A 23,329-nucleotide genomic window follows, 5' to 3' on the forward strand; every position below is an offset into this window, starting at 1 on the left:
CTTCCCGGGTCCCACGGATGTGAGCATGAGGGGGGAGTCCAGACCAGAACACGGAGAAGGGCAGTGAGCAGGCAGCCCGCCGGCTGGTCTGGATGGGTCAGTTGCGGGTACAGTGCAGCGGCGTCCCCTGCTGGTTCCCAGGGCTGTGGAGGAGCTGCCACGTACCAGGCCCGGGCGAGGTGGGTGGGTCCCAAGTCCCCTCGGGTGGGCGGTGCCCAGGACCGCTGGCGCGGTCAGGGTTTGGCTTACGGTGTGTCTGCCCTGTGAGTCGGAATCGACTGGATGGCAGTGGGTTTGGTTTGGGTTTGGGTGCCTGCTCTAGCGTGTCTGCTCCCTGAAGTCTCAGCCCCTTCCCCACCATGTGTGACCTCTTTTGTGGGGCATTGCTTTTTCCAGATTTGTTTGGGACCCCTTTTGTCCTTTCAGATGTGTTTCTACTGAAAACATCATCTACAGCAAGACTGAAATGTGCCCCTGTCCAACCATCTGACATCCGTCTTTCATCTTTTAGATAACTTTACCATAACATCAGCTCAAAAACAGGAGTCGTTAATCCTTGCCTTAACACAATGTGGACCTACTCGAAAATTCGACTGCACCTTCCTTGGTTTCACTGATGAAAATTGGTCTATGATGTACTCAAAGCCAGTTTTTTCAGTTTCTTCTCTTTCCACACTCAGCAGAGCAAGCTCACACAGTCTGCCTGGACCCATGGAGGCTCTCAAATAGCACAGTATTAGTTTTAACTTTCTGAATGATCTCTCATAGCTGACGATGGAAACACTATGGTTAATAGTGGTTTCCCACCGCTTCAAGTGGTGCCAGGGCACGTGCCACACCTGCCAGGGCTTAGCTATGCCTCTGCTGTCCAGGGTGTTTAGTCTGGACCCCAGGATAGCCTTCAAAGCCCACCAGATGACTGCCCCACGGGAGGGCCCAGGGTGCACTGGGGAAGTGCACCACATGGGCCAACCAGAGAGAGTCCCCAAGGCCGAATATACAGACCACATTCATCCCTGGGGGCAACCGTGGACAGCCAATCAAGAGGCTCCCCAGCTTCTGCCACTGAGGAAGGCAAGCAGGGACAGGCAGGAGGGAGGGTGTGTGCACACTGTAGTCTCATCGTCCTTCTTTCTGCACTGTGACTGGGTTTCAACTTGACCAAAGACTAATAGGGTTGAAGGGCCCTACACAGGAGGCCAGGTATGCACAGTCACGCCCAGCCCTCCTCCAAGGAGCACATGCCCATTCATTGGGGCCTGAACCCTGAGGACAGGGAGCCCAGCATCTCCAGGACATGTTGAGGCCTCTGCGAACAGTGCTGCTCTCTCCAGGGAAGGCAGTGTTGCCAGGGCAGGAATGGGCTCTGTGGCAGGTCCACCCTGTGGGGCTTCAGCCCTGCCTCCTGGGGTCTGAGACGGCTGGCTCTGGTGTTAGAAAAGTGTTGTGTGGTGTTTGTAGCAAGCCCAGTGGACACTCTCAGCGCAGACCCCTGGGAATTTAGAGCAAGGCCTGCATCTGTCGTGGGGGTTGTAAGCTTTGCCCTGGTGGAGATGGACACAGGACACCATGGAACCTTGTCTATCCAGAACTGCCACCATGACCAAGGTCCTTCAGACCCTCCAAGTCATAGTGCTCACTCCCAGCAACAATCCATTCCAGCATGAGAGTGGAACATTCTGGACTGAACAGACCAGTTGCCCTGACCCCATGTCATCCTCAGCTGTTGCACCCATACTGGTCCCGTGCTCTTTCCTGGGGTTGCAGGAGGCCTCCTTTGAACCAGATAATGGAGGTTGAAGATGTCTGAGCCTGGTTCCCCAGGGCCACTCAGGACGAGGTGGCAGGGTGGACACAGCTGGTGGCAGCAGGACAACTCCCCCAGGGGTGGCCCGAGGACCGTGGTGAGGGGAGACCCTCCCCACGGGCAGAGCTGCAAACGGGGCTCCTGGCCATCCTCTGTATGAGGAAAGAGACGTGGCCCAGGATGGAATGTCCAGGGAGGTGTGGGCAGGGGAAAGGGCTGGACGGCTCACTGGGGGCCTGGCAGGAGAGAGTGCAAGGTGGGGACATGGAGCCTGGGCTAAGGGCTGGGGATGGCCATGAAGCATGGTGATCTTTGAGCCTCGTGTTACCCTCCACCAGAGCACATCACTCCAGAAATGGCCCTGAAGTGTTAGGGTTAGGGCTGACATCCACCATTGTCAGCAGTCCCAGTGCTGGCTCAAAGCCACCAAGACCAGCAAAGGGACAGGCTAGGGTGAGGAGATGTAGGATAGATCTTAGAGGAGCAAGATGGTGAGAACCTGCTGCAGCCCTGAGCCAGTTACAGCGGCAGGGGTGAGATCTGTTCCCCTGAAACCTCCCTCTTTTGAGCTTCTCTGGGAAGAGAAGACCTGTGGAATTGGAGAAGCTGCTTCCAGAGGCTTCTATAAGAGAGGTCCATCTGGGCGGGTCAAGGGGCGGACTGAGGCGGACTTGAGATGCCCCGTGCAGGCCACCGTGAGGAAGGAGAGCTTCTTGCCCCGCTGCTAGGAGGGCTGGCAGAGATGGCCCTCAGCAGCCAGCCTCTCCCAACATGCCTCACTCAGTGTCATGCCTCCTCCAAGGGCCCGACATCCGATGTCTGGTCAACACTGAGGTGGTATGGCCTGGTCCCTCATCCAAGTTTGCTTGTCTCCGGGGGCCGTCCCAACCCCAGCGCTCCTGGCAGAGCCAGTTGGGTTATTCTCTGGGACTGAAATCACAGCTCAGCTCCTTCTTCCTGCTGATCCAAGAGCCTCTCTGATAAATGAATCTCTTCCTCAGGGTCGGCTGCTGGCACCACACCCCTCAGCAGCTGCGAAGGACCATGTGGGCCATAGCAACAACCGCAGCCGTCATTGAGGGGGACAGAGCCGCTGCAGAAGGGTATATGACCCGTCTTGTTTTAACAGGGTCACACAGGCTGCAGAACTGAGAATGGACTCTGGGGGTTTCTGGGAGGTGAGGGTGGGCACAGTGGGGAGAGTTAGGGATGGTCAGGCTCAGCGTGCATTTGGAAGGATTTGTGGGTGGGTTGGGCATGGGGTGTGGATGACAGGGGACAAGGGGACGATGGGGCTTTTGCCCTGAGCAGCTGGAAGGATGGAGTCACCCTCACCTGACTGGGGAAGACTGGGCAGAAAGGGCTTGGTGAGAGGATCACCTTCTCTCTGTGACAGTCAAGTTTGAGATGCCACAAGTGCAGGTGGTTGGATGTGTCACTGTGGGGTTTGGGAGGGAGCCTGGGCTGACAACATACACATAGGTGGCATTTACAGCTGCAGGGTGGCTGAACCCACCAGCGGGATGGAGGAGGGCACACCAGGAGTCTGTCCATCATACCACCTGCGGTGGTCACAGGAGGAGGCCAGGCAGATGTGTCCTCCGTGCCCCACCTCCACCCCACCTCTAGCAGCTGTAAGGACAAAAACAAATTAAAAATCAGGAAGTAGACCCTCCCTCTTCTTTCGGAACTCACTTTAGAAAACTCTTAATTGCACACTCTTCTCCACGTCTTTGAAAAGTGTGTAAATCTAGGCTGTTTCCTTAAAGACTCGGGAGCCAGCTCTTGAAATGTATTCAGCCAGGATGGTGTCCCAATCCTGGTTCCCCGGCAGGAGATAAGCTTAACCTCAGGGCACCAAACACGAATCTCCCTCTGCATAAAGGTACTAGGAAGTGAGCGATTTCCTCTTGAAAACAGGAAGGTGATGGGTTGGCTTTACCCACTCAGCTATCTGAAGATGAGAGGTCTCTGTCTTTGCAGTCTCTTGAGTGGATTGCCTGTGATGCATCACGTTTTGGTTTAATGCTCATCCAAGAATAAAACTGCTTTCTTTCTCTTCTACCTTTGTGGAGGGGTTGTCTGAGCTGGGAGCAGATTTTCTTTCTAATTACACTTCCCCAAATCAGCACCAGCCTTTGTGTTCCCAGGGCCCAGGCTGGCAGGCACCCTCCGGTGCCCAGTGAGTGGCTGAATGAACAAATGAGTGGGGTCATGAAGCAGGTATTGTTACCCCCATTTTACAGAACCGGAAGGTTGAGGTCTCAGTGAGAAAACTGTGGAGTGCTGGGCTGCACCTCAGGACTTGGTGCTGGGGACAAGGGGACAGAGGGTCCCCGGTGCTGCAGCTCCCATCTGGACAGGTGTGCCACTCCCAGGCCCAGGAGGTCTCTGAACTTCCCAGAAGGTGAGGCGGTGTCCTCTGGCAGCCCTGAAAACCCATTAAAAAAAAAAAAAAAAAAACACTCCCATCAGTGGGTTCCGACTCATAGCGACCCTATAGGACAGGGTAGAACTGCCCCAGAGGGTTTCCAAGGAGCTGCTGCTGGTGGATTCCAGCTGCCGACCTTTTGGTTAGCAGCGGAGCTCTGAAGCACGGTGCCACCAGGGCTCCTGGCAGCCCTGAAGCGGTACTAAAACTGGTCTGCGCTGCCACTAGGCTCCCCCACCCCCACTCCCGCTGCTGTTGGGGCGGCCTTCCGTGGGGTTCCCTGGCCCCCGTGACACTGCAGTGGGGTATGGGGCTGCTGGAGGGGGCTCTAGTGGTTGGTCCGCGGCCACTGCGCGCCCCTCCCCTTGCCAGCCTTCGAGGGGGCCCTGGGGCGGGGGTGGCCGCACCCCTCCGCGGGTCCCAGGCTGTAATTTGTCGTTATATATAGCGGGCGGCTCTGGGCTGGTCCCACAGGCGGGCGGGGGCTATAAGAGCAGCCCGGGGCGCCCACCCTTGAAGCGGGCGTCGGACGAGGAGGAGACGGCGCTGGAACCCATGGACACGGCATACCCCCGCGAAGACCCCCGGGCCCTGGCGCCCCGCAAGGCCGAGGGCGCCACCCACACAGCCCTCACGCTGGAGGCGCCGCGCCCCCAGCTGCCACGCGACCACATGATCTGGTCGGTCTTCAGCACCCTCTACCTGAACTTGTGCTGCTTCGGCTTCCTGGCGCTGGCTCACTCCATCAAGGTGGGCAGGGGCTGCCTCATGGGGGCTGCTCAGGGCGGATGGGGCCGCCTCATGGGGGCTGCTCAGGGGGGATGGGGCTGCCTCATGGGGGCTGCTCAGGAGGGATGGGGCTGCCTCATGCGGGCTGCTCGGGGGGATGGGGCTGCCTCATGGGGGCTGCTCAGGGGGGATGGGGCCGCCTCATGGGGGCTGCTTGTGGGCCCCTCCGCGTTCCGTGGGGGGCTGTTTAACAAGGGGAGGAGGGTACTTCATGGAGTCCCCTTGCCAGGGGGCTGGGGGGAGATGCTCCACGAGGGCTACTCATTAAGAGGGGGCTATATATACTCCACCTGCGTGATCGTGGGTGGGAGTCACCACTCAGGGTGGGGGTGTTGGAAACAAAAGGGGAGGGGCTGTCCTTAAGGGGGGGCCCAGTCCATCCAAAAGGGAAGGACTGGGGCTAACCCACAGGGTCTTTCATCACACGGTGCCTTTTCAGACGCTGGGGCTTTTCAGCTCCTGGGGTTGGGGCAGGGATGGGGAGCCTGATGTTGGCCTGGGATGGCTGGCGTGGGAGAAGGCAGGGGTCCTCAACCACCCAGGGCCCCACCAAGAGCCAAACCCTTGTATGGAGTAGGGGGCAGTGAAGGGAGTGTCCGTCCCCTTAGGCCATACCCCCTCTGTCTAAGCTGTAAATTCAGTGGCTGCACGGGCTGGGGGAGGTGAAGGTCCCCAGGCCCCCAGCTCAGGGTACACTTAGAGGCCTGGCCTGTCCACAGGCCCGAGACCAGAAGGTGGCAGGGGACCTGGAGGCAGCCCGACGTCTTGGCTCCAGAGCCAAGTGTTACAACATCCTGGCTGCTATGTGGACGCTGGTGCCGCCACTCCTGCTGCTGGCCCTGGTGGTGACTGGTGCCCTGCACCTGTCGCGGCTGGCCAAGGGCTCCGCTGCCTTCTTCAGCACCAAGTTTGATGACGCAGACTATGACTGACCCCTCTGGACTGGGGGCCCTGCCCCAGGACACTGACCCCACTGTGACCCATCTCTGGAACCCTGATCAGGGGCCCCAGGTGCTACCCTTGGACATCCCAGCCCCAATCTGGGCTCCTAACTCTGAAGAACCCCCATTTGGACCCCAGAGCCTCATACTAACCTCAAGGGCCCATCCTGGGCCTCTAAGTCTGCCCCCAGCCTTGGCTTCCCTTCCCCCTTCCACCACCCCAGGCTCAGGCTTGGGTTCAGAATTAAAAGCCTTGGTCCCAGAAGTGCCTCCTGCGCCTCATTCCTGGCTGTGGGGGAGGGGTGCCACAGCGCTGTCCTCTGAGGCCCCACATCTCCCCTGCACTCTGGCGATGGGTGGCCCTGTGGCTTCTGGGGCGGAGGTGCTTCGGGAGCTCAGGCTTTGATCACCCGGCTGCCCCGAGGGCTGTGGTTTAGTGGTGTACATTCCAGATCGTGTGGGGGTGGGGCTCCCTGATCACACACGTGCCTCACTCTCCTCTGGGCGTGCATGTGCGCACTCACACTCACATATGTGCACGTGCATGTGCACTCTGCGTGCCCCTCTCGGTGGGTTGGGTGTGTGCAGACCTCCTTCATGGCCCACTCTGTCCCTGTGTCCCTTCAATTCTGAGAAAGCTCAGTCACTAAGGGTGACTGGGAGGGTGGGGCAGGGCCTTCCCCACTGCTGGGCACACACACGCAGGCACACATGCATGTACACACACCACCCACATCACTCCACGGGCTGCTGTGCGCAGGCATGCGTTCTGCCCCAGTCTCTCTGCCTCTTTGTCTCTGTCTCTGTTTGTCTCTCTGTTTCTCTGTCTCTGTCTTTGTGTTTCACGTTCTGTCTCTGTCTGTCTTTCTCAGACATGCACAGAGAAGCAGACATGGACAAAGTGGTGGGGGGAGGCATTTCTGAGCATCCACGGTGCCAGGTGCAAGTCCTCCCTTGTGCCCCAGGCCCCCCTCAACTGGCAGAGCCTGGCAGAGAGAGGCTTCCAAGCATGCCTACGCCCTATGTGGCTGGTGAGGCCTTGGCTGCTCTGACCAATGACAGGGTGGGGCTCACTGCAGGGGCCTTAACTGCAGGGCAGCTGGGGCTTTGGGCACCCCACCCAGGGCCCCTTCCCTCAGAGAGCGCTCCCCACCTCAAGCCCCTGCCCACCCAGAGCCCCTGGCCCACCTGCCCTACTTGCAGCCTCCAGTGCCCTTGCCCTCTCAGGGACAAGTCTGTAGCCAGAAGATGGCCAGCTGGCCAGTGGCTGGTTCCACTGACACAGCCAGAGCCAAGAGGAGCCAGGCTGAGAGCTGAGAGGCCCAGGCATTCAGGAGCACCAGACCAGTCATTCCTGATTCCCGAAAGCACAAAACAAAAGTCCTTTTATGGTGAAGCCAGTTGCACTGAAGAGTCCTGACTGATGCTGCTGGTGACACAGCCCTGTCCCCCACACTGCTCACCTTGCAGGCCCAGCACCACAGGGTGTTGGGGAGGGGGTAATGGGGCAGGAGAAGCAGTGCTGAAAGGGCACAGATGTTGGGCATGGGCGTCAGGCACAGATGCCAACCCGGAGGGCCCATAGGGGAGGCTGATGGAGCATGGATGTGGCTTAAGGAAGCACAGAGGCCTCTTCGATTGAGGCCGGAGAAGGGCTCCACAGGCCAGGGGCTCCAAGAGGGGCAGGTACAGGAGGCTAGGCTCCTGCAGAAGGGTAGCCGGAGGGGTGGACCTCAGAGAAATCTCTGCAGCCAGCAGCCCTTATTGTTCTGGGCCCATGAAGAGGGAATTCGGGTGGGGCTAGAAGGACATGAGAGGGTCCTGGAGGGGGTCCCAGGGGCTCTGGGGCAGGTGTCTGATGTCTTCAAACAGGTCTCCTCAGGAAACTCAGAGCTAGAGCTTCCCAATCCCTGAGTGAGGCCGCTACAGGGGGGACCTTCGTATCTGGCCAGCGGATCGAGGAAAGGAGACCTTGTGTCCTGGAGAAGAGAGGAACATGATGGGGAGGGGGGACGAGGCACACACAGGGGCCACACTGGGGTCACATACCCCAAAGACCTGTGGTGGGGCCATCCTGGAGGGTCACACACCAGGACCCTGGGTAAGGCCACCCTGAGGTCACATGTACCAAAGACCTATGATGGAGCCATCCTGGGGGTCACACACCCAGACTCTGGGGTGGGTTTCAGGTTGGTCTCCTACCTGGGGGCAAGGGGAGCCGAGCCAGGGATGGTCTCAGCTCAGCCTCCAGTGGAGGGGCCCAGGGCCCGGCACGGGTTGTGAGCTCAATGGTCACAGAGTCTTCAGAGAAGGAGAAGTTGAGCTTGCTCCCCTGGTAGAACAGGCCAGAGACAAAAACACCAGAGACCCCCGCCGGACACATGGGGTCAAAGGTTATGCCTGCTCGGGTGATCCTGAGGGTGAAGGGGTATCCGTGAGGAGAGCCAGGCCAGGGCCAGGAGGCCAATTCCACCGACCATGGCGCTTACCTGAACCCGGTAAACCCAAAGAGGGCCGCCTGCAGGAAGCCTCCCATGCCTGTCAGGAAGTTCACAGCACCTGACCCATCGGCATTCTCTGTCCACACCTGTGAGGCCAGGTCAGTGAGTGCCGGGCCCAGGGCATATTTCCTAAGGCTGCCATCCCTGGAGGGTCCATGGCTGGCCAGGTGGAAATCACCCCACTGCCTCCCTGCTGCTGCGCCACTGAGGCCCTGCCAAGGCCCCGAAAATGCCAGCCATGCTGACCTTGAAGGGCTCGGTGATGTTGGCGAAGCTCCTGTCCAAGAGGCCCTCCACCCGCCCTGGATCCTTCAGCTCCATCCAGCCCACAGCAAACATGCTCTGGGGTCAGGGTGAGAGGAGATGCAGAGGTGAGGCATGCTACGTGGGGGGAGACTGAGCCTCTGCCCCCTCCCACCCCCAGGCTCCTCACCCAGGTCATGGCAGGGCCGTGGGGGGACGTCACAGCCTCATACACCTCCAGGTTTCTCCTCCGAACGCTAGCATTCAGGCGGAAGGGGATGGGATAGCCCAGGAGCACGACATCCGCCTGCTTCACCTCCTCTCCTGGGGGGGTGGGAGTGCTGATGGAGGGGCAGGGGTAGGGGGCAGGGGCTGCTGATGGGGGGCAGGCTGCTGGGGGAGCAGAGACTGCTGATGGTGGGGGGCACCAGGCAGGGGCTGCTAACTGGGAGGGAAGAGGTAAGGGGGTGCTGTTGCTAGGGAAGCAAGTGCTGCCGGGGGGAGGGGCTGCTCTGTGCTGGGGGGGGCATTCAGAATGGACTGAAAGCAAGGCAGTGATTTCAGTGAGAGTTGCCGTCGCTGACAAGTCTTGGGGGCCAGAAGGCTCGAAGAAGCTGAGTCCACTCACCAAGCCTGTACCCATCAAACTCGGGGTGGAAGTTCAGCTCCGGGTCAAAGGGCACCTTGATCTTGTCAGCCACCACCAGCCACCGGTCAGGGACAGGCAGACCCAGGTCCTCCGCCAGGGCAGCGGCAAAGCGCAGGCTGTGTGTGGGGGGGGGTGTCTGTAGGCCCATGTGGGGGCTGGGGCTGGCCCCACATGTCGGGGGGGATGGAGGTGGGTCCACATGGGGGTAGGGGTGGGTCTGCATGGGGGCTGGCCCACATTGGGGGGTGGAGGGTGGGCCCAGGGCCTGACCTGTTTTGGACCAGGACATTGGTGTACACTGAGTTGTTGACTCCTGAGTGGAACTCATCGGGGGGCATGACTCCTGGGACATGAGAGCAAGATGTCTTCAGAGTGGGCTGCGGGGGGGGGGGGGGCTGCCCCTGAAGCCAGCCTTCACACCCCCCTACCACCCTCACCCCTCAGGTGGTACTTCTTCTCCCCAGGGCTCCACTCCACGCGGCTGCACCAGAACTCGGCCACGGCGCTGACAAGGTCCCAGCCCCCAGCATCTTGGAAAAGCTGCACGTCCTGGAGAAGCAGCGGAGGGTGGGTGGGGGCATGGCGCCGGCTCTTCTCACTGCCTGGGGATCACTGCCCTTCTTCCCTAATGCCTGCCCCACCCTTTAGAGCTCAGAGCCCCACAAGGCCTGGCCCCAAGACAGACAGGAAGGCACTGGGGATTGTGGCTGCATCAGGAGGGTTGTCATACCTGCAGAAGGCTGAGCCCATAGGGGCAGATGCACATGATCACACCTCACCTGGCAGGCATGGTGGCACCTCACCTGCGTAGTGTAGTAGTACAACTCAAAGGCCAACACCACGGCCCCATTGATGTGCACCTCCTGGACACCGTAAATGTCCTCAGGACAGACCTCCAGACCAGATCCGGCACTCTCCCAGGCAAACTTGGCCCCCTGAGAAAAGGAGATGGCTTGAGTCTGTTTTGGGGGCCATGGGAGCCAGTCCCTTCCTGACATACTAGGCCTTCACCCTGAGGGTGGATCCTTGCACAGAGGCAGATGGAGGTGGGGACTCCCCTGTCCCTGTGCCCCTCGTTCGAGCTGGTGGCTCTGAGCACCAGTGTTCTCACCTGCCAGCACCTGCTGTGTGCCAGGTGCCCACTGGATGATGGCGGGAGGGGTGTGGGGGGCTGTGCTCCCACTTCCTCCCTCAGTGGGGTGGCTGGGGGAGTGCTGCCCAGCCCCCTTACCTGGTAACCCAGGTTGTGGGCGTTCTTCAGGGCCCCACCCAGCGTGCGGATGCGGTACTCCAGGATGGCCCTAGCAGCCTCAGGGTGGAACATCAGAACATTTGGGAACATCCAGAGATCCTGAGAGCACACGAAGAGGCCCTTATTCTGGGAGCTGGATGGGCTCTGGGGGCCACGCAGTCCTCCACCTGCCCGCACACTGCCCTGGCAGGTCTTAGAGCCTGTGTGCATCAAGGACGGACGACAAGGCCTCCCACTGCCTCTGTCTCCTCCAGGTGCTTCTCTACTGTCCACCCAGCCTGGCCCAGGACCTTGCTGTGCCCAGCCCAGATGCTCCTCTGGCTGTCTCAACTGCCCACACGGAAGCCCAGCTCTTCCCCTGGCTTCCTCCTTGTCCTGCCTCTGCGCCTCTCAGCATATGGGTCTGCCAAGGGCTCAGCCAGACTCTCAGGGGGGGGAGACCGACAGCCTGGAGCAGGATTCTGCTCAACCACTCACTAGCTGACCCTGCGTGAATAAGTAGCCTCTCTGAGCCCATCTGTAAAGTGGGCCCACAGTGCAGAATTCAAGAGGCGCTGGATTGCAAAGGAGCAGCACCGAGCTGTGACAGGATCCCCGCCCAGTGGTCACCAAATCCTGCTTCTCCATCCATCAGCTTCTCCTGGCCCCCCGCCCATGTCGATCGTCACAGCCTGCCCCAGCACCCACACTCCACTCAGCAGCCACACAGATATTTCTAGAACGCACCTCTGTTCCTGTCACCTCTGGCTCCCCTAGCTCATGCGTGAACTCCAAGCTCCGCACCGTGCTCTCTCCCCTGGCCCTGCTCAATCCGGCTCCTTGAGAGCCTCTCCCCTGGCTGTGAGACACCCCGCCCCTCATGCGTGAGGCCCCTCCTCCCGTGCATGAGACCCCTCCCCTCATGCGTGGAGCCCCTCCCCTCGCTGCGTGAGGGCCCACACCCCGGCTTCGATCCCCTGAAGTGCAGAGCCTTGGCCTCAGGACCCTCCGCACCGCTGCCCGCCCGGCGCACCGGGTAGACGCGCCGAGGTGGACGGTGCGCACCTGGTCCCAGAAGACGTGGCCCCAGTAGCATTCGCCACGGCTGCCGTTGGAGAGGCCGCCAGGGCTGAGCCCGTGGCAGACGTGCCTTGGGGCCCCGGGCTGGGGCAGCGCACTGAACAGGTAGTAGAGGGCACCGCGCAGGGCTTGGCGCAGCCGCAGGGGTCCCGCCACGTCCAGGCCGGAGCCTGCCCAGAGCCCGGCCCAGGCCTGGGCGTGGGTCGTGTACAGCTCGCCCCCGGCCCGCAGCCGCAGTGCCTCCTGGAGGTGGGCCTGGGCCTCTGCCTGGCTGTCGCCCACTGCGGTCAAGAACTCCCAGGACGCGTACTCTTCGTCTTCCCCGAGGGTCAGGGCCGCGGGCGCGGGCGTCCACATCATGTGCACTTCCTGCCGGCTCCCCCCAGGCTGCTCCGGGGTGAGCGTGTGGCCATACAGGTACCTGAGGGAGCGTGGGCAGTTGGTCAGGGCCAGGGTCCGGCCCCTCCCTCGCCCCCCGGCCGCCACGCCCCTTACGCCCCCCTCACGGCCCTCTCTCGCGCCCCCTCCAAGGTCCCCCACACCCTCTCTACGCTCCCCTGCCAGCCCCACACCGCCCCCTCCGCCCCTCTTACTGCCTTCCCTTGTGCTCCCTCCTACGTCCTCCCCACCCACCTGTGCCCCTAACTGCCGCCTGGCCGGTCACTGATCCCTCCCCACCACGCTTCTCCCCACCCACCCCTCCGCTTCCTCGTTGCCCCCATGCCCCCTCTTATGCCCCCTCCCTTGTACCCCCTCCCGGCTCTCCCCCTCGTCCCCTCACAGAGCTCCCTGGAAGTCCGGGCCCAGGTGCAGGTCCAGGTCTGGGCTTTCTGGGGAGAAGGCTGCCCGCAGCTGCACAGTGATGGGCCGGCTCTCCGCGGCCACGCGGGCAATGGACACGCTGAAGACCAGGACGTGGGGTAGCGTGCGGTGGGCGTAGAGGCGCTGGGAGGCCCGAAAGCTGGTGCCCTCCAGGGTGTGCAGAAAGGAGCCTACGAGGGCAGGGCCTTGGTCACCTGGGGAGGGGTGGAGGGGAGACCAGGTCCCCCGGTCTGCCAGAGACCCGTGGTCTGGGAGCCAGCCACTCTGACCCCTGGTGGCCTTTCTTCACAGCGAAAGTGGGTCCATCCTCTGAGCCTCACTTTCCCTATTTGGAAAGCTATGGGCTGCACAGGTGACCCCACTAGAACCCAGCAAAGGGAAAAGGGGGTGAGGCCCAGGCCCTTCACTGCCTGAGGCCCTGGGAGAGGCACTGGGCCTCGGGAACCACCTTTTCCTTGTGAATTGGGGTCCTGAGTCCCCTGTGTAGAGTTAGGAGGTGATGGGATGGGATTTTTGTAGGAGGGAAAAGGAGGGAGGGTGGACAGGCGGTGGCTACCTGTGTTGGTGTCCAGAGCGAAGGTCTCTGTCAGCTGCTCTCCCGACTCTGCAGGGGACTCCAGCTGGACATTGAGGGGGCTGGGCAGAGTAGCCCGGTGCGTGTCCCCCCCAGCCCCATTGTACAAGCCGCTCACATGCAGCACATCATGGTACACGCGTGTGCCCAGGTAAGCGCTGGTCACAGGGGCCCAGAGGCGGGGGTCGCTGGGCAGAGAGTGGGCAGTGAAAATGGCGGGGTCTTCACTGGCATCATCCATGGAAAGGCTTGGCTGGCATGGCCTAGAGAAGGGCTGGGGTCAGGACCCCACGGTTCGCTGGGCCCTCCCCCTTCCTATGTCCATGAACCCCCCCCTAAATCTACCTTGGAACCTGGCTGACATCTCAGCTTGTGCAGAGCCTTCATCCATGCCCCACCCCAGAAAACACCTCTTCAGCTCCCCAGGCCCCTTCCCAGAGACCCCCTGGATTTGACCCTCAACCCTCAGAGCTGCTCAAACCCCCTGGTATTGGTCTCCAGGACCAACTGAGGCCCCATACCTGTCCCCCAAGCTCCTAGTTTAGGACCCCAATCTGGACCCTTTGGGGTTCTCTGGCTGCCCTCGGAGGACCCCAGGAACCCTGATCCCCTTCCTGTGGTCCAACAGATGTGGTCACTGGGTCTGTTGGTGGTAAGAGTTGAATGAAGTGAATTCAGCCTAGGGGATAGACGCCCTCAAGGTGGTCAGGCTGGAGGCTGGGGTGCCAGAAACTGAGCCAGGGAAGGGAGAGGCCCTAGGCTGGGGCAGCTCAGGGTGGGGGCCAAGCTACGGGGGCAGGGGTCACCGGCCGCGACTCCAGGACTCACCCACAGCAGACCTCCTGCTCAGGCCACCGGGAAGGGAGCCTGGGGTCCCTGGACTGCCCCTGTGGTTGCCGCCGCCCCTCTAGGGCCAGAAAAGAGAAGTCCCGCCTGCCGGCCAACTCACGTCACCAGGAAGGGCCCAGGTCCCCGCCCACAGAAGGCGGCCCCAGGCAAGGGGATGGGCAGGGCCATCCCGGCCCGCCCTCCCTGTCCTGAAGGCTGCATAGCCCAGGCCGGATGCTTGCAGGCAGGTGGTGGGGTGGTGAAGCAGGATGTGGGAAGGCGCTGCAGTTCCCCCCCCCCACACACCCACCAGGGTGGAGCTGTGTCTGTTCCTTCCTCGGAGGGGCAGGCGGCTGGGCCTGGTGCACGTTGTGGCCTGAATTGGACATACAAGGACTTGGGGGAGGAGCAGATGTGTGACATTTGAGATCAGATGACTAATGGTGGGATGGGAGGGAGCCTGGGGCCCTTTGACTAGCCACCCCCAACTCACAAACTGTTTTGAGTTGTCACCATTGATCATCCCCCAATGAAGCGCAGTCTCCTCCTCCCCTCTCCACCTCTCACCTCCCTCCTCTCTCAGACCCTGATGTCTGGCTAAGCCTGGGCCTGTCTCTTCTCTGTCCCTCTTGCTACCTGCCTGACGTTGATGCCACGTGGGCCCTGACATCTCCTGCTCAGCAGCTGCCCCTTTGCCTAGCCATGGGGGTCCAGTGGTCCCAATACCAATCTGCCCAGAGTCTGCGATGTCACCCACCTCGCTCAGACACATGCCCAGCTGGCTAGAGGTGCAGCAAGGCCCTGCACCCCCAGTCCCTCCCCACCCCTGCCTTGGTGTTCTGACCTCATCTCCTACCCCCCACCCCCCATGCTGGCCTCCTCCTTGTTTCCTGAACATTTCAGGCAGACACCCCTTAATGGCTTCTGCACCTGTTGTCTCATTTGCTTGGGACATTTTTCCTCAAGAGACCCTCAGGACGCTCCCTCACTTCTGCTCCCAGATATCCTGTCCTCATCTGGCATCCTGGACCCACTTCACGTATGAAGCCCTTCCAGTCCTGGCTGCTTTCCTCCACAGCAGTCATCGGCCCTCTCATACATGACCTTGATTCGTGTTGTGTTTGTGTATCACATGTGTACTTGCTGTATCATACCGTGTGTTTATCACATGTGTACTTATTGTAGTATGTTCTGTATTCATGTATCATGTATGTACTTACTGCCTGGTAGACCAGGAGGGCCGGGAATGAGTGCACTACTTAGAAAGTGGATTATGAGAGAGTTTCCCCTAATGCCCGGGGTCTCCCCCACCCAGAACCACCCACAGTGGCCAGCAGAGCAGAGAGGACTCAGGGCCAGCTTGAGCACAGGAAAACCCCCTCCAGCCAGGCTAGCTCCCGAGCCTGTGTCCTCATGGGTGAAATGGGGGATGACAACGCCCACCCTGTTCATCTTGATTGAGGACGAAATGAAGGATGGCGAGTGCCTGTTAGGATGCCCGCTCAAGTGTGACAGATGCCAAACCAAATGGATCCGAAGGGGCTTTATTATCAGGGCTTGGGTGGCTCCTGGCCCCTCCTGTTCTCTACCCCTGTTCTCCCCTGGCCTTCCTTCTTGAAGACCTTCATGGGGGGATGCCTCTGGGCTTTGGCTCAGGGGTCCAGCCTCAGGGACGGCCTCACTCAATGCCAAAGCCCAATTTCCAGGAAGGGACAGTGAGCCATCTACCTTGGGTCAAGGGTCAGCCCTGCTTGATCCACTGTGGCGTGGGGCAGAGTTGTGGGGGCTGTGGGGTTACACTGTCGATGGGGTGGGGCCAACAAAGGGGTCACCTTGCACTGAGCAGAATGGGTAAATGTGCTCATTAATGGAGCCCTCGCAGTTATCTTTACTGGGGCATTTGCAAGGATGGCTGAGGGTCTCAGGAGAGGAAGGGGTGGGGAGGAGGAGACCCTGGGTGAGGGGTGGAGGCGTATGTTCCAGGGCCCATCCAGGACCAGGTGAGGGGCTATGTCTACCTGCACCTCCCACCTGCCTGGCCATGTCCCTTTGCCCCCAGCCCAGGGCATCTTGGGCTCTGAAGAGCTGCCCAAGGCTGAGTACAACATCCTCCATATCGGGGCTCTAATTATGGTGGAGTCATCCTCCTTGGCCAGTCTTCAGGGCCTCAGAGGGCACTGCTGACCCCTTCGAGAGGCTCCGGCTTGTCCTCCAGCCCAGGATGTGTGATGACCAGGTCTGGCTTTGCCATCTTCACAGCCTGGAGCTCCTGCAGCGAATACTCACTCAGCTCCACCGAGGCCAGACTGCAGCCATGCATGCACAGGACAGAGGGGGCGGTCAGGTGGGAGGGGCTGGGCCAGGGCCTGGGAGATTGTGGGGAGAGCGGGGGCCAAAGCCTGGGCCTGAAGAATGGGTGGCACGTCCCACAGGAGGGCAGAGGACAGGAGAGAGGGCAGAGCTGGAGGGGAACAGAGGACCAGGGCTGAGAGAGCAGCGGGGGGAACTGTTGGCCCAGGCTGTGACCAAAGGCCCACAGGACAGATAGCTGGCCAGTCAGGGAGGTTGTCAGAGGCTGGGGGTGGGGCAGGGGCTGAGGGCCATGGCTTCAGTGGTGGGGTCTCTGTGGCTGACCACCTGGGTGGCATTTGAGTGTGGTCCCTCAGGGGTCTCTGGGCAGAGCTCCACTTCAGGGCCCAGGTAAAGCCCCCCAACCCCCTAGGGTGGCCGGGCTGTGCATCTACAGAACTTGCCCCTTGCCTGCACCTGAGGGCCTTCAGGCTGCATCTAGGCTGCTGCAGGGTGGAACACAGGTAGGTCACAGTGGGTCCTGGTAGCTGGCAGCCACTGAGGTCCAGGGTGGTCAGCACAAGGCTCTGCCGGAGCAGGCCGATCAGGTACTGGAGTGCTTCCTGGAGGCCAGGCTGCTGCACCCTGAGGGAGGCCAGTTCAGGAGGGGCTGTGGGCCTCCCCACCCCTGCCCCTCCTGGCAGGGCCTTACCTGAGTGTCTGTACTCGGCACCTGGGCCAGGCCAGGCCCTCACACAGCACCCGCAGGCCCACCTCGCTGAGACTGTTGTGCAGGAGGCCCAGCTCAGTCAGGGCAGGGGCCGCTCTCAGGGCCTCAGCCAGGTCACGGCAGACCATGTCCGGGAGCTTGCAATGGGACAATCTGTGGTCAAGAAACATGTGGGTTCATCTGCAGCCCCCTGGCCCCCTCACAACACCCCAGCTGTGCAAACTGCCTAGCTCTCTGGGGAGACATGCTGGCTCCACACCTGCCTCCCTGGGCCCCACAGAGCTTTGTGCGTGGTCCTTCCCTCCTGCTGGACCTTATCCTGCCCTGGCCTTTGATAGTCCCACACAACCTACTGTCAACAGTTCTCGACACACCTTAAAACCAACTGCCATTGAGTCAATTCCGAATCATAGCAACCCATAGGGAATCTCTGTGGAAGCAGACTGTCACGTCTGCCTCCCAAGGATCAGTTGGTGGGTTTGAACTGCTGACTTTTCTGTTAGCAGCCACGCACTTAACCACTGCGCCACCTGGACTCCTTTTAGTGTATCGAGTTAATCTCTAATGGTTGGCTAGTTGTGTTGTTTCAACTTTTGTGCCATTGTAAATAATGCTGTATGAATATTTTTCTGTATTTAGTTTAGCATTTGAATTGTGGGCATCAACCCTCTAAGGCAGAGTCTTTTGGCTCCATTTTACAGAGGAGGAAACTGAGGCTGAGATAGGCTGACTTGCCCAGCATCACAAAGAAGTTCCAGACAGCCCGGACTCGGAACCTGCACCCTGAACGCCTTTCTCCATTGCTTCTAAGAATCCAGAGGGATCTCCCAGCAGTTTCCAGTTGCACTTAGTAGCCTTCCTTTGGGAATGGAAATACCCCCGGGGCTTCTTTATCCCTCCCCTAGAAGGCTTAGCCGTACCCTGCTTCTCCCTCAAACCAGGGCCACGCCTTCCTTCCTACTGGTCCAAATCTGGGGAGGGGGCCCCTGCCAGTCCCCCACTCCTGCCTTCTCTGCTCTCTGTGGGTGGATTCTGGTGCCCTCAGCCCCAGACACCAGAGTGACAGACTCTCAGCCTCCCCCAGACAGGGCCCCACCTCTGTCCCCACCCCTGGGAATCCTGCCTGGAGTCCCCTCCTTGGTAGCCACTGAAGGAGACATGGTAACTCACGTCAGTCTACTCAGACCGCAATGCTGGTCATTCATGGCCTCACAGAGTGCACGAAGCGGGGAGGCTGGTGGTTGCCTTGAGGAGGCTCCGGAATTCCTGGGGGAAAGAGGAAGGTGAAGACCACCTGGCCCCTCCCAGCCCCTCCCTCCCAGAAAGGAATCCTTCCTCACTCCAGGCTGAGCCAAAGCCCCTTACCTGGTCCTAAATATGCCCCATTGGCCCCACACCCCCCTCTGAATCCAGATGGAAACCCTCTTTGTGGCCCATGCACACCACCCCCTTCCCCATGTGCAGATCTGTCTCTCTCCCTGGACCCAGCCTCTGCCATGTCCTGATACTCATTCTCTAACAGATGCTAACCACCTGTGCCAGGTAAGAAAGGGAGCATGGCCTTGCCTGGGGGAGCTGAGGGTCTAGTGGAGGAGACCACTGGCAGGTGGTTGTGGGGCACTTGTAGGGTCAGGGGTCCCAGGCCACCTGGGGGAGACAGGCGAGGCTGCCAGGCCTGGCCAGAAGCTGAAAGTGTTCTGGGTGGAGGGAGGGTGTGGTAGGCACAGACACCCCCAGCATCAAGCATTGAACTCTAGGACTAAGGCTGAGAAGCCATAATGTGGGGAGAAAGGGGGCGTTGGGCCAGAGCCAGGCAAATGCTGGGAGGGTGGGCATGGAGAAAAGACCCTGGGGGAGATGGGTGCTGCTTGGCAAGGGGGTGGGCAAAAACAGCCTTAGTGTTCCTCCCTCCTGTATGGGGGAGGTTCCGTAGGTGTGTCACCTTCCCCTCCCCAGGTGGGCACTCAGGGCACACGTGTGCCACGCCCACAGGCAGCCGGCATATGCACAGTGTCATCAGACCCACAGGGCAACCCTCTGCAGAGACCCACCTGCTTCCCAGGCTGCCCTGCAGCCTCTTCACCAGGCTCCTCTTCTTCTTCTTCTCCTGCAGCACACTCAGCTGGCACCTGAGCAGCCGCAGCGCCTGTCCCTCGGGGCAGCACTGCACGCAGTAGCTCAGGACCGCGAGGTCCATGCGGCTGAAGCACACTCGCTCCAGCGCCAGCTCCGGCAGGCCACGCAGGGCCTGGCGCACGAACGCATCCTCCTGCGTCTCATACAGGCAGTACAGCAGCTCCAGCGGGTGGTTGAGCTCCTCATACTCCTCCTCCTCTGGCTCCTCCGACGCCTCGAGCCCCTCCGTCCCCTCGGTCCCCTCTGGCGCCGCCGTGGAGCGGCCCTGACCCTGCACCCACAGCAGCGCGTCTTGCTTCACGCGCTCCGAGACCAAGCAGCCGAAGTGGCGCTCAATGTCGCGCATCCGCTCAGTGCTCAGCAGTCCGAAGAGGAAACGCGTGGTGAGCGTGAGGTGGCCACGCAACTCTGCATCCCGGCGCAGGAGGGCACCAACGCCACCGGCCGGCGCCTCGGGGGCCCCCTCCTCCTCCAGCAGGTAGGACAGCGCAGCGAAGAATTCCTGGAAGCTCTGGTCGACGAACTGGTAGGTGACCTCGGCCTCCAGCACGCCGACCATCTCCTTCTTGTTGAGAAACAGCGTCTGCACAACCGAGTCGCTCAGCTCCAGTCGTTCCAGGTCCTTCTCTGCAAACTGCGCCCGGCGCCCCAGGACGCCCTCTCGGGCCAGGCGGCACAGCTTACGCAGCTCGCCCTGCACGTAGGCTCCGTTGGCGGGTGGCGCCGATCCCAGCAGGCTAACGATGAAGAGCAGGTACACAGATGTGGTGGTCTTGGAAGTGCGCGACAGGTCCTGGCTGCTCTTGAGCTGCTGGCGCAGCACGGAGCACACGATCCAGCACACGAAGGGCACGAAGCACAGCGCGAAGAGCGTCTCGTTCTCCTTCACGAAGCGGTAGGCGCGCTCCGCCCTCCGCTCGTCTCGGAAGAACTTATAGAAGAACTTCTTCTTGTCTTTGGCCGAGAATCCGCGCACCTCGGCGCACTGCGGCGAGCGCAAGTGGCGGTGCAGCCCCCCGGGCGGGGCAGCGCGCGTTGTCACCAGCAGGCGGGCCTCGGGCAGCAGAGCCTTGCTCAGCAGCGCGCCCAGCACCTGCGCGCCGCTAGTCGCCTCGAAGGGATCCGCGCAGGGCGCGGCTTCGGCGGACCCCTGCGCAAATAGCTCGTCAGCGCCGTCCAGGATGAAGAGTAGCCGCTCGGGATGCGCCAGTATCTGGCGCACGGGCGCGCCGCGGTCGGGGCACTGATCCAGGATCAGGTCGGCCAAGCTGCTGTCGCCCTGCCGCTCCAGAAGCTCGCGGCACGGCAGGAAGAAGGCGAAGTCCACCTGGCCATGGTACAGCTTGCCAGCCGCCCAGTCGTACAGGATCTTTTTGGCAGCCATGGTCTTGCCAATGCCCGCTGGGCCCTGCAGCACCACGGTCAGTGGCCTCCCGCCCTCCTCATCCCGGCTGAACAGACGGTTGAAGGTGTCAGTGTCTGAGCGCCGCGCGCGCCGGGGCTCCGGTTCCTCCGCGAGACCCAGCGTCTCGTCCTCCGGATCAGGGCTCTCAGGCGCGATGAGAAGCTTGGTGAAGCGCTTGGTGATCTTCACGGAGCGGGCGTTCCTCTCCTTCACCTTGGCATGCAGCTGCAGCACGTGCTGGCGGTATTTCTTCTTGTACTCTGGGGCGGGGGGCACCAGGACACGGGGACGGAGCGGGCAGTGTCAGCCGACCCACTCTCGGAGCCCATGCCTTCCCCGCTGGCTCAGGCTTCAGTCTCCCCAGCTCCCCTGCCTTCCCAGCTCCAGCCCCTACTCTTGGGACCAACTGCCTGGACTCCCTAGTGCTCGGGAACTAGTGCTCTGAGGCTGGGGCCGGACCTACCTGACACTGAGAGCTGCGCCGAGGGGCCAGGCCCGAGCTCTGGAAGAAAGGCCTTCTGTGAGGCTCCGCGGAGTGTGCAGAGTGGCAGGGGTGTGGGGGGTGGGGGTGGGATGGGGAGGATTGGACCACCCTCAGGATCACCCAGGAACCCAGCCCGAGCCGCTGCGAGAGTTCGAGGCAGCGCTTTCCCAGGAGTGTTAAGGAGGCGTGGGGTGACTTGTACTCGCAGGACGAGCGGGAAGGGAACAGAGGTACTGGGCCCCGGCCTCCCTCCACTGCGCTCACGCTGCAACCGCTGCTCCTTGAGTCGCGCCGCCACATCACGCACATCCGACCTCTTCAGCGCCTTGTGGGCCACTTCCAGCGCGGGCTCTGGCCCATAGAACTCCACCAATCGCTCTACCAGGTCTATGGCATCAGCGCCCTCTAGCCGCCCCCACGGGATGCCGCGGCTGCCTTCGGGCGCATTCCGCAGCTTGTGGCGGAAGCGCTTCAGCTGCTCCTGACTTAGGTCCTCAAATGCGGCCAGGAGCAGCTCTCGCGCTGCTGCAGCGCGTTGCCCTGGGCTGGGACAGGCGGGCAGGGTCAGCATGTGCACCCATCCCCCACCCCCGCAGGTAGCCTCAGGCCAGGCGTTGTGCTCTGCATTGAGGGGAGGCCTCAGAACACCCCCACCCACCGCTGGTCCAGGCATCTTGGCAGTGGGTGGTTAGGCTCTGCCTCCTACCTCACTGCTTCCTGGGCGGTGAAGTGGAGTCTCTCCTTGGTGGTCACTGGCCCACCACTGAGCAGGTGCCAAGTGCCCCAGTTCCAGGAAGAAACTTCCCCTCTTGTTTCCTCCCTTCCACATACCTGGCCACATCAGGCCAAACCCCCAAGATGGGCGCCTACAAGGACCCTACTCCTCCTTCCTTCCCCACCTTCCCTGAGGGCGTGCGGAGGGAACATCCCAAGGAGGGCTCAGGCCTGGCTGTATTACCGAATTCCCTGCCACAGGCTCTGGGTGGAGCCCAGCCTGGGGAGCCTGGCAGCAGGGAGGTGACTCTGAGCTCAGGAAAGGGGTTTCCCTGGGGCTGACCCCTGGTGGGGAAGGGACTCCCAAAGCCCTCCCTGAGGAGAGAGTGCCTGGAATCCTGAATCTGGGGCGACAAGGGGGCAGGGTATGGACCAAGGGCTGTAAAGCGGGGAGTCAGCAGGGTGAGGAGGAGCCCGAGCCCCAGAGAGCTGAGACCTGTTGATTCCCAGGTGGCCCAGGTGACCTCTCATGGAGCAGACACTCACCTGGAGCAGGAGGCCCTGGGCTCCTCCATGGAGGCCTATCCTGTGCTCTAGCACTCAAGGCCAGAGGCAGGATCAGAGAGCTGACCCCTCCCTTGGCTGGCCTGCAGGTTATGCAGCCCCTCCATGCCCCAGGCCTGGGGCCTTCAGCTCAGACAGCACTGAGAAGTCCAACAAAGTCCCCAAGCTAGTAGCACAGACAAGGGGCACATGTACCACTTGCTCTTAAGAGCTCAGCTTGGTGACCTTTGACTGTCTACAGATTCCTTTATTTGGTTAAAGTTCCCTGAGAACCCATGGATGTGGCTGTGGGCAGGTGTGGTGGGGAGGCGTGGCTGTGGGCATGAAGGAGGTGGCTGGCTCAGAACAAGGTCTCACACTTTCAAGCTTAGAGATAAGTTTGTTCTGATGGCAGGGGAGAGGAAGGGGGTACCAGATAACGGGAGCACGGAGAACAAAGCGGGTACATGTGTGGCGTTGTCAGGGAAAGGACATTCCCACATGGGGCTGAGGCTCAGGGATGGGCTCTGTGAATCCCACAATCCCACTGAGCTGGTGGGAACAGGTTTGGGCATGAGGAGTGTGAGTGACTTCCTGGGGCAACAGCTGACCACATGAGTGTATGTGCACCAAGTGTGTGTGTCCGGGCAAAGGTGTGAACAAGCTTGTGGACATGAGCAGTGGGTGTGGGTGCCTGTGGTAACATCAGGCACGTGTATTACAGGTTACTTCTCTCAACCATGCGACATAGCCATTACTGTTACCCTTTTACAGATGAGGAAACGGAGGCACAGAGAGGTTAAGTGACTTGCCCAAGACCACACAGCTGTTGGGAAGTGGAGCCGGGACATGAACCCGATCGGTGTGGTTTAGCCAATTGTGCTGTTAATCGCTGCACCTTCTGTCTAAAACAGCAATGAGAGGGGACGATGTGGTGTGGAGAACTTTCCTCAGGAATGTGAGCTGTAAGGAGAGACAGTGAGTGTGCACTGAGGAGATGACAGTGGTCTGTGGGGACTGAGTGCCCAGAGCCCGTGCATCTGTGCTTGTCAACTGAGCTTGTGGGGAGGGTCTGATAAGGAGGTACGTATGGGGTTTGTGATATTAATGAAATTGTGTGATGATTTCTTCA

General features: G+C 60.9%; 3 protein-coding genes across 7 annotated transcripts; 1 reads left to right on the forward strand and 2 right to left on the reverse strand.

The window, feature by feature from the left end:
* Window positions 1–4,335: 4,335 nt before the first annotated feature.
* On the forward strand, window positions 4,336–6,370 carry IFITM5 (interferon induced transmembrane protein 5). Its single transcript, XM_049890202.1, has 2 exons — window positions 4,336–4,988; window positions 5,747–6,370. The coding sequence occupies exons 1-2, from the start codon at window positions 4,794–4,796 to the stop codon at window positions 5,957–5,959; spliced, it is 408 nt and encodes a 135-aa protein (XP_049746159.1). The 5' UTR covers window positions 4,336–4,793; the 3' UTR covers window positions 5,960–6,370.
* An 807-nt stretch (window positions 6,371–7,177) lies between these two features.
* PGGHG (protein-glucosylgalactosylhydroxylysine glucosidase) lies at window positions 7,178–14,035 on the reverse strand. 5 transcript variants are annotated; one of them, XM_049893021.1, is made up of 15 exons: window positions 13,897–14,034; window positions 13,590–13,711; window positions 13,051–13,331; window positions 12,454–12,688; window positions 11,658–12,093; window positions 10,593–10,712; window positions 10,165–10,296; window positions 9,799–9,910; window positions 9,632–9,704; window positions 9,341–9,477; window positions 8,903–9,036; window positions 8,716–8,811; window positions 8,458–8,555; window positions 8,171–8,382; window positions 7,178–7,947 (listed from the first exon to the last, which is right to left on the reverse strand). In XM_049893021.1, the coding sequence occupies exons 3-15, from the start codon at window positions 13,307–13,309 to the stop codon at window positions 7,892–7,894; spliced, it is 2,100 nt and encodes a 699-aa protein (XP_049748978.1). In that variant the 5' UTR covers window positions 13,310–13,331; window positions 13,590–13,711; window positions 13,897–14,034; the 3' UTR covers window positions 7,178–7,891. The 5 variants fall into 5 exon arrangements, with proteins under 5 accessions (XP_049748978.1, XP_049748979.1, XP_049748977.1 ...); XM_049893022.1 differs by lacking the exon at window positions 13,590–13,711 and having other exon boundaries at window positions 13,051–13,342; XM_049893020.1 differs by lacking the exon at window positions 13,590–13,711 and having other exon boundaries at window positions 7,179–7,947.
* Window positions 14,036–15,433: 1,398 nt separating this feature from the next.
* NLRP6 (NLR family pyrin domain containing 6) lies at window positions 15,434–21,833 on the reverse strand. Its single transcript, XM_049890203.1, has 7 exons — window positions 21,205–21,833; window positions 20,920–20,958; window positions 18,967–20,716; window positions 18,086–18,181; window positions 16,898–17,068; window positions 16,663–16,830; window positions 15,434–16,202 (listed from the first exon to the last, which is right to left on the reverse strand). Exons 1-7 carry the CDS (start codon window positions 21,611–21,613, stop codon window positions 16,064–16,066), a joined length of 2,772 nt encoding a protein of 923 aa, XP_049746160.1. The 5' UTR covers window positions 21,614–21,833; the 3' UTR covers window positions 15,434–16,063.
* Window positions 21,834–23,329: the final 1,496 nt, after the last annotated feature.

This window comes from Elephas maximus, chromosome 7 (assembly GCF_024166365.1).
Source record: "Elephas maximus indicus isolate mEleMax1 chromosome 7, mEleMax1 primary haplotype, whole genome shotgun sequence".
In the NCBI taxonomy this organism is placed as follows: domain Eukaryota; kingdom Metazoa; phylum Chordata; class Mammalia; order Proboscidea; family Elephantidae; genus Elephas; species Elephas maximus.